We start from the raw sequence: 9,551 nt of genomic DNA on the forward strand, positions 1-9,551 counted from the left end.
TAGCACATTTTTGGGGTGTGGGAGGAAACCGGAGCACCCGGAGAAAACCCACGCAAGCACGGGGAGAATGCACAAACTCCCAGACACTGGCCCAAATCCATGTGTCTGCACAGCAATCAGTGATAGTCACTGAGCTGTCGTCTTGCCCAAAGGTCAAATTGTTCTGCTCCATCATCTGTCTGCTCAATCAGGATCAGTAAACCATTTACACACATTGCATGCCTGTGAAACTTGTCTTATCTAATTTTGAATTTACATTGAGGCTTCTCACCTGGAGTAATCTGTGACCACTGATCCAATCTTAGAAATGGTTTGTCTGTTGGCTGGATAGCTGGTTTGTGATGCAGAGTGACATCAACAGCATCGGCTCAGGTTATTCTTGAAGGCCCACCTTCTCAATCCTGCCCCTCGCCTGAGCTATGGTGATCCCCAGGTTAAATCACCACTAGTCAACCGTCCCCCTTAAAAGAGAACATCCTATGGTCTTGTCACTGTGGTGACTTTATGTTGTGGGTGATACTATTTCCTTGCCCCACATTAACCCTTGCTATGCCAACATCATCCTATTGCAGGCACAGATGTAAGGCACTTGGCAAAAGCGGCAATGGAGACACAAGGCTAAACTTTTTCACACAGTAAGTAGTTAAGATCTGCAGTGCGCTAATTGCAAGAAAGAGGCACATTAAATTGAGGCATTCAAGAGGGAATTGGATTATTATTTGAAAAGTAAGGAAGTTTGCTGCTTTCTTCCTTTAACCCTAAAATGACAGTGGACAAATTGCTCAGACAGCAGACACGATGGGCCTGATTCCCTCCTGTACAACAACAATTCTGTGATTCAGAGCAGATGTGACTTCATATCTATAAGTAACTAGAGTCCAACTATGCCTGAGAATAAAGCAGCACTTGGAAGAATTTGTTTGTAATAATTTGTATTGAATTACACAGAACAGAATGGAGCCTGTGAAGGGCAAGGGTGTGCACGGAAAAAAGCAAATAGAACATAATCTTGAAAAACGTTCTCATGGAGAAGTTAAATGCCGACATTACCTTCTTCCAAAGAAACTGGTTCTTCTCTCAGAGGTTCCTGAACGAAATCTTGTGCGTGACACACTGAGAACAGAAAGTTTAGCAAAGATTAGCAAACACTAAAAAAAGTCTCCTCCCTTCCAGAATCACAATCATTTGTCACCTTTGCATTCAAAGGATCATCCTCCACCATTTCTGCCACCTCAACTACACCTTCCCCATCCTTCCCATCAGCATTCCCTCCATGATACTTTAGTCCACACCTCTATCACCGCCCCCCCCCACCACACCTCATCCTCTTCCCAGAACATGTTCCCACACAATTGCAGAAAGTGTAACACCTGCCCCTTTATACCTTTGTCTCTCACTGCCCATTTCTTTCAGCTATCTCCTCTACAATAAGTAGATTAAACAGGCTGGGAGATCACCTTGTGGAACATCAGCGCTCTTTTGCAAACATGACCCCAGTCTTCTGGTCGCTTGCCATTTCAGTTCACTATCATTGTGGAGAAGTCCCACCTTCATATTGAGGATACCCTCCACCGTACCAGCACTGTGCTAAAGACTTCAAAGAGATTTAGCAGCTTAAAACTGGGCAATCACGAAGTGCTATGGGCCATCAGCAGCAGCATTGCACTCAGCCACAACCTGTAACCTCATGGTACAGCATATCCCCCACTCTACCATTACCACCAAACCAAAGGATCAACCCTAATTTAATTTAGAGTCCAGGGGGGCATGCTAGGAGTAACACTACACATTACAAAAAAAAGAGATGTCAACAGGACTACTTGTGTGCCAAACAGCACTAGTAACAGACTGAGCTAAGTGATCCCACAACCAACGGATCAGATCTAAGCTCTGCAGTCCTGCCACATCCAGTTGTCAATGATGGTGGATGTTTAAACAACTCACTGGAAGAGGGCTTCCATAAATATGCCCAGGAGCCCAGTACATCAGTGCAAAAGATAAGGTTGAAGCATTCGCAACAATCTTCAGCCAGAAGGGTCAAGTAGATGATCCATCTCAGCTTCTTCTTGTGGTCCCAGCATCACAGATTTCAGTCTTCAGCCAATTCGATTCATCCCACAAGCAATGATGTTGAATACTGCAAAGGCCACAGATTCTGACAACGTCATTACAATAGTACTGAAGACTGGTGCTCCAGTGCTGGCTATGCTTCTAGCCAAGCTGTTCCAGTAAAACTACAACACTGGCATCTACCCAGCAATGTGGAAAATTACTCACATAGGTCCTGTACTCAAAGTAGGACAAATCCAACCTAGCAAATTATCAGTCTATTCTCCATCATCCAGAGAATCCAAAGAGCTTCTACAAATACAGAAAGGGCAAAAGAGTAACAAGGGACAGTGTAGGGCCTCTTAAGGATCAACAAGGTCATCTATGTACGGATCCACAAGAGATGGGTGAAATCCTAAATTAATACTTCTCATCAGTATTTACTGTTGAGAAAAGCATTGACGTTAGGGAACTTGGGGAATTAAATATTGATGTCTTGAGGAGTGTACATATCAGAGGTGGCGGTGCTGGAAGTCTTAAAGCGCATCAAGGTAGATAAATCTGCGGGACCTGATGAGATATATCCCAGGACATCGTGGGAGGCTAGGGAGGAAATTGTGGGTCCCCTAGCCGAGACAACATCAACTGCACTGCCCTTATCTATACCTTCTTGGTCACCCCTTCAAAAACTCAAATTTGAGAGACATGATTTTCCACTCACAAAGCCATGCTGACTGTCCCTAATCAGTCCTTGTATCTCTAAATGCCTGTAGATCCTGTCTCTCTATATACCTTCCAACAATGTACCTGGCCAATTTTCCAGAGCGATGTAAATTCCAGTCTTGCAGTTGACAAAAGATACAATTAGTTCTGTAACACAATTGTTCAATACCATTGGTATAATCTTGTTCAAGCACATAATCTTTGCAGTGTTCTGGGCCAGCATTTGTTGTCCACCCTAATTATCCTTGGAGTGGCTGGCTAGGCCATTTCAGAGAGCAATGAAGAGTCAACCACATTGCTAAGATTCTGGAGTCACATGCAGACCAGACCAGCAAGAATGGCAGATTTCCTTCATTAACAGACATTCATTCAATATGATCATGGCTGATCCTCCATCTCAATTCCCATTTTCTCCCCATACCCCTTGTTGCCTTTGAAATCTAAAAGAATTATCTCTTTCTTGAATACATTGTGATTTGGTCTCCACAGCTTTCTATTAGTGAACCAGATGACTATTTACAACAATGGTTTCATGATCATCATTGGATTTTTAATTCCAGACTTTTTAAAATTAAATTTAAATTTACCGCCTGCCCTCGTGGGATTTGAATCTCCAATGGGATTTGAGTCCCCAAAACATTACTTTGGGGTCTGAGTTACCAGTCCAGGTACTGCTCCTTTCATGCTCTCCTTCACTCACCACCACAAATTGTCTTGAGACAAAGCATCCCGAGACCTTGTTCATTGTGGCCAAGGACTTCAATTAGGCCAAGCTCAAGAGATACCACCAATATGTCTCCTGTTCCACCAAAGGCCCAAATACCCTGGACCACTGCTACAGAAATATCAAACATGCCTACCAATCTATTGCTCTCTACAGACTTTGGTAAATCAGGCCACCAAGCTCCTGCTCTCAACTCACAAGCAAAAACTGAAACAGAAGAATCCATCAAAGAAAATCATGCAATGTTGGTCTGAGGAATCAAATCTCCTACAGGACTGCTTAGAGTTAGTAGACTGGTCAGTATTTAAAAACCCTGCAACCAGCCTGAACGGGTATGCTACTATGGTAACTGACTTCAGTAGTCTGTAGAAGACTGCACCAAAGGAGCAAATCCGCATGTTTCGCAACCAGAAACCAAGGGTGAACATCACTGCCCGCTGAAGTCCAGATGTTCAAGTCAGACGACCCTGACCTATACAAAGAATGTAAGAAGAATCTCAACACCAGGTAAAAGTCCAACAGGTTTATTTGGTGGCAAAAACCACTAGCTTTCGGAGCACTGCTCCTTCGTCAGGTAAGCAGGTGTTCTGTCCACAAACAGGGCATAGAAAGACAGTCCCCAGTCCAATGCCGACTTCTCCACATCTATACAAAGAAGCCAAACATAATCTACAAAGACAGTTCTGGACCAAGCTATAATCCCAGACTAGCCACATGGACTCCAATGACAATGGCAAGGTCTGCAAGACATAACAGGCTACCAGATGAAGATAAAATTGCCAGCTCCAATGCACCCTCCCTGATGAGCCCAATATATTCTATGCCTGTTTTGAGCAAGTGGTCAGTGAGAGCACATTCCCCATCCCAGAAGCCTCGAATGAACCTGACTCTGAGGTCACCATTGCAGACGTCAGGGCAGCCATCTCAAAAGTCAACCCACGGGAAGCAACCGGCCTGCATGGGTTACCCGGAGAAGTAGTCAGATCCTGCGCGGATCAGTTGGCGGGGTATTCGCAGATATTTTCAACCTCTCTTTACACTAACCTGAGGTCCCTACTTGCTTCAGTGGATGACCGTCATCCCAGTACCAAAGAAATGCCAGGCACTGTGCCTTAATGACTATCATGAGGTGGCTCTGACATCCATCACCATGAAGTGCTTTAAAATGTTAGTTATGGCACGAATCAATTCTGGCATCCCAGATCGCCTGGATCTATTGCAGTTGACCTTCTGTCGCAACAGGTCCACATCAGATGCCATCTCCCTGGCCCTACATTCAACCTTTGAACATCTAGATCAGACTCCCATTCATAGACTGCAGCTTAGCCTTTAACACCATTATTCCTACAAGAGTCATCCCCAAACTTCATGGCCTGGGGCTCGGCTCCTCCCTCTGCAACTGGATCCCGAATTAACTAACCCACAGAGAGCAATCAGTAAGGATAGGCAACCAACTGCTCCACAATCAACACCGGTGCTCCGCAAAGTCGGTGTTCTCAGCCCCTTACTATACTCCCTATACACCTCTGACTATGTGGCCAAATTCCCCTCCAATACGATTTTCAAGTTTGCTGATGACACCACCACTGTGGGTCGAAGCAATAACGAGAAGGAGTACAGGAAAGACACAGAGAATCTGCTGAACTGATGCGGCAACAATAATCTTTCCCTCAATGTCAACAAAATGAAGGAAATAGTCAGTGACTTCAGGAACCATAATGGAGGGCGTGCCCAACTACACCAATGGGTCAAAGTAAAAATGTTCGAGAGCTTCAAGTTTTTAGATGTCCAGATCACCAGCAACCTGTCCTGGTGTCCCCGTGCCAATACTATAGTTAAAAAAGCCCACCAACGTCTCTCCTTTCTCAGATTAAGGAAATTTGACATGTCCGCTACAACTCTTACCAACTTTCACTGAAATACCATGGAAAACATTGTCTGTATGACAGCTTGGTATGACTCCTGCTCTGCCCAAGTCCACAACCACAAAAGGTCGTGAATGTAGCCCAATCCATTACGCAAACCAGCCTCCCATTGATTGGCTCTGTCTACACTTCCCACAGACTCGAGAAGGCAGCCAGCATAATTAAGGGCCCCACGCATCCCGGACATTCTCTCTTACACTTTCTTCCGTCAGGAAAAAGTTACAAAAGTCTGAAGATATGTGCCAACCAACTCAAAAACAGCTTCTTCTCTGATGCAACCAGACTTTTGAATGGAACATTTGCATTAAGTTGATCTTTCTCTACACCCTCACTATAATGTATCACTACATTCTGCACTCTCTCCTTTCCTTCTCCGTGTACTGTATATTGTCCGTTTAGTGCATGGGAAACAATACTTTTCACTGTATAGTAATACATGTGACAACAGTAAATCAAATCAAACCACGAACTGAAGGTCCCACAACCCTTGGCGATAATGATAAATCGGGGAATATGTCAGGTCTTGAGGTTGCAGATTGTGGCTGTGTACTACTATGCTGCTGATGGCCCACAGCACCTCGTGGAAGTGCAGCTCGAGTTGCAAGATTTGTTCATAATGTGCCACAAATCAAAATAGATCTTTACCGCTAGGCTACTGCCTCAAAAGTCCCTCCTTCCAGCACATAAACTGCAGCAGTTTAAGAAGGCAGCTCATCACCATCTGGTCAGCCAAATAGTGACCTTGCCAGGAAAACCACATCCCAAATAAGAATTTTTTAAAAATTGAATAGCAGAACAAGTTGGAGGAGTGAAATGGTCTGCTCCTGCACCTACTTTTCTCTTACAACGTGGTGGTTTTCATCTGTAAAATTCACTTTGTACAGTAGTACATCTGTAGCAAAACAAGGTGTTGGACATACCTTTGAGGTGTTATCAGCCCATATCTGGTGGCCTCACTAATCCTGTGAGGCTGCAATGCTCTGTGGCTGTTGGAACTATGATTCATTTTGCTGCTCTGAACTGAAATGTAAAGAATTTTCACTGTTAAACCCTAAACAAACTATGAAAGTTACTTTGCGTACAAACATATGAACGTTTTCATAAGTGTCACAATTCTGCCACTATGGGCAGCACGGTGGCACAGTGGTTAGCACTGTTGCCTCACAGCACCAGGGTCCCAGGTTTGATTCCGGCCTCAGGTCAATGTCTGTGTGGAGTTTGCACATTCTCCCCGTATCTGCATAGGTTTCCTCCCATGGTCTAAAGATGTGCGGGTTAGGTAAATTGGCTATGCTAAATTGCCCTAGTGTCAAGGGGGCTAGCTAGGTAAAATGCATGCGGTTATGGAGATAGAGCCTGGGTGGGATTGTGGTCAGTGCAGACTCGATGGGCCAAATGGCTTACTTCTGCACTGTAGATTCTATGATTCCATTAGGAGTGGTCTGAAAAACATGTGCAGTCAAATTACTATTTTTTACTGCAACAGTACTTCTTTAACTGTAACATTACTTGTTATTCTAGTCAGAATTTGAAAGCCTAATTTGTAACAGTTGAAAAGAATAAATTGATATATAAATTATAAAACGTGTGGAATGTTGCAGAAATAGTGGTAAAGGATTTAGGAGCAGTAGGCCATTCTGCCCTTTGAGCTTGCTCTACCCATTTGATCAATGGTAGTTGTTGTGACTGTGGTTTAACTCCACTTTGCTGGCTGCTTCACATCCGCCCTCACCATCGCGGTGCAAACACCAAACTCAGCCTGGAATCAATTCCGTGACTCTGGCTGCACCGCTTCCATGGGAGAGAAATCCACAGAAAACACCATCAGCGGCTGGGAGAGCTTTCCCCCTCTACCCACTGACCGTCCCCGTCCCCCTCTACCCACTGACCGTCCCCGTCCCCCTCTACCCACTGACCGTCCCCGTCCCCCTCTACCCACTGACCGTCCCCGTCCCCCTCTACCCACTGACCGTCCCCGTCCCCCTCTACCCACTGACCGTCCCCGTCCCCCTCTACCCACTGACCGTCCCCGTCCCCCTCTACCCACTGACCGTCCCCGTCCCCCTCTACCCACTGACCGTCCCCGTCCCCCTCTACCCACTGACCGCCCCCGTCCCCCTCTACCCACTGACCGCCCCCGTCCCCCTCTACCCACTGACCGTCCCCGTCCCCCTCTACCCACTGACCACCCCGTCCCCGTCCCCCTCTACCCACTGACCGTCCCCGTCCCCCTCTACCCACTGACCACCCCGTCCCCGTCCCCCTCTACCCACTGACCGTCCCCGTCCCCCTCTACCCACTGACCGCCCCCGTCCCCCTCTACCCACTGACCGCCCCCGTCCCCCTCTACCCACTGACCGCCCCGTCCCCGTCCCCCTCTACCCACTGACCGCCCCGTCCCCGTCCCCCTCTACCCACTGACCGCCCCCGTCCCCCTCTACCCACTGACCACCCCGTCCCCGTCCCCCTCTACCCACTGACCGTCCCCGTCCCCCTCTACCCACTGACCGTCCCCGTCCCCCTCTACCCACTGACCGCCCCGTCCCCGTCCCCCTCTACCCACTGACCGCCCCGTCCCCGTCCCCCTCTACCCACTGACCGTCCCCGTCCCCCTCTACCCACTGACCGCCCCGTCCCCGTCCCCCTCTACCCACTGACCGCCCCGTCCCCGTCCCCCTCTACCCACTGACCGCCCCGTCCCCGTCCCCCTCTACCCACCGACCGCCCCGTCCCCGACCGAAATCAGCTCCTCTCCCACGGCTGCAGTCAGTGCTTCCTCCCCCGGAGCCTCACCCTGTCCCGTCCCGTCCCCCGGCGCCTCACCCTGTCCCGTCCCGTCCCCCGGCGCCTCACCCTGTCTCTCTCTTTCTGCCTCACTCGGTGTCTCTCTTTGGATTTGGCGCCTGAAGCATCATCAAAATAACGGTCACCGGAACCGGAAATACATCATCCGCCTAGCAACGTCAATTGAGCGGAAATGATGTCATTTGCGGGCGCCTATTCTATGAGCGGACCTGTCCTGGGTGTTAATGGGGATCCGGAGGGGAGATAGAGCGTGAAGCTGTGAGGGAATATTGAGCAGCAAACATGGGATGCACGGTGGTTAGTACTGTTACCTCACAGCGCCCGGGTCACTGTGCAAACTGTACACATACATTCTCCCCGGGTCTGCTCCCACACTCCAAAGATAACGTTTTAAAGTTTATTATTGTCACAAGTAGGCTTATATTAATACTGCAGTGAAGTCACTGTGAAAATCCCCAGGGTAGGTGCATTGGTCATGCTAAATTGCCCCTTAGTGTCAGGGAATTAGCAGGGTGTGGGGTTACAGGGATAGGATGGGATAATTGTTGATTCAAGTTTGATGGGACGAATAGCCTCCCTCTGCACTGTAGAGATTGTATAATGCTCTGATACTGATAAGGAGTACAGGGAGTGAGAGAAAGGAACATTCTGCAACATTGAACTGTTAAAGTTAAAAGTGAAAGTTTATTAGCCACAAGTAAGGCTTACATTAACACTGCAATGCTTTTTAAGTGTTGCTATTGTACCTGCCTCATACACTTTCTCTGGCAATTCATCGCGTATACACCACCCTCAATGTGAAGAAGTTGCCCCTCAGGTCCCTTTTAAATCTTTCCCCTCTCACCTTAAACCTACGTCCTTTAGTTTTTAATTCCCCTTCCCTGGGAAAAAGACTCTGTATGTACATCCCATCTATGTCCCTGACGATTTTATACACCTCAATAAAGTTACCCCTCATTCTCCTACGTTCCAAGGACAAGTCCTAGCCTGGCCAACCTCTCCCTATAACTCAGACCCATTGGTTCTGGCAACATCCTCATAGATCTTCTTTGCACTCTTTCCAGTTTACCAATGTCTTTCCTACACAGGGTGACCAAAACTGTACACAATACTCCCAAGTGTGGCCTCACCAACAACTTATACAACTGTAACATAATGTCCCAACTCCTGTACTCGATGCTCTGACTGATGAAAGCCAAATGCCTTTTTCACTGCCCTGTCTACCTGTGATGCCGCTTTCGACAAACTATGTACTTGTACTCCTAAGTCCCTCTGTTATTCAACACTCCCCAGGGCCCTACCATTCATGGAGAAGAATAGAGAGA

The 9,551-nt window shown here is 47.4% G+C and overlaps 1 protein-coding gene across 1 annotated transcript in view; it reads right to left on the bottom strand.

Moving 5' to 3' along the window:
* Positions 1-8,361, bottom strand: part of ndc80 (NDC80 kinetochore complex component) — a 103,985-nt gene extending 95,624 nt beyond the window's left edge. Inside the window, exons 1-3 of the mRNA XM_080212611.1 lie at positions 8,275-8,361; positions 6,342-6,441; positions 1,051-1,113 (exon numbers count right to left, since the gene is read on the bottom strand). Coding sequence (XP_080068737.1) covers positions 1,051-1,113; positions 6,342-6,427 — 149 coding nt within the window. The 5' untranslated portion in view covers positions 6,428-6,441; positions 8,275-8,361. The remainder of the gene's footprint in view (positions 1-1,050; positions 1,114-6,341; positions 6,442-8,274) is intronic.
* Positions 8,362-9,551: the final 1,190 nt, after the last annotated feature.

The sequence above is a fragment of the Carcharhinus amblyrhynchos genome, chromosome 26 (genome assembly GCF_965287045.1).
Source record: "Carcharhinus amblyrhynchos chromosome 26, sCarAmb.v2.hapA, whole genome shotgun sequence".
Classification (NCBI taxonomy): domain Eukaryota; kingdom Metazoa; phylum Chordata; class Chondrichthyes; order Carcharhiniformes; family Carcharhinidae; genus Carcharhinus; species Carcharhinus amblyrhynchos.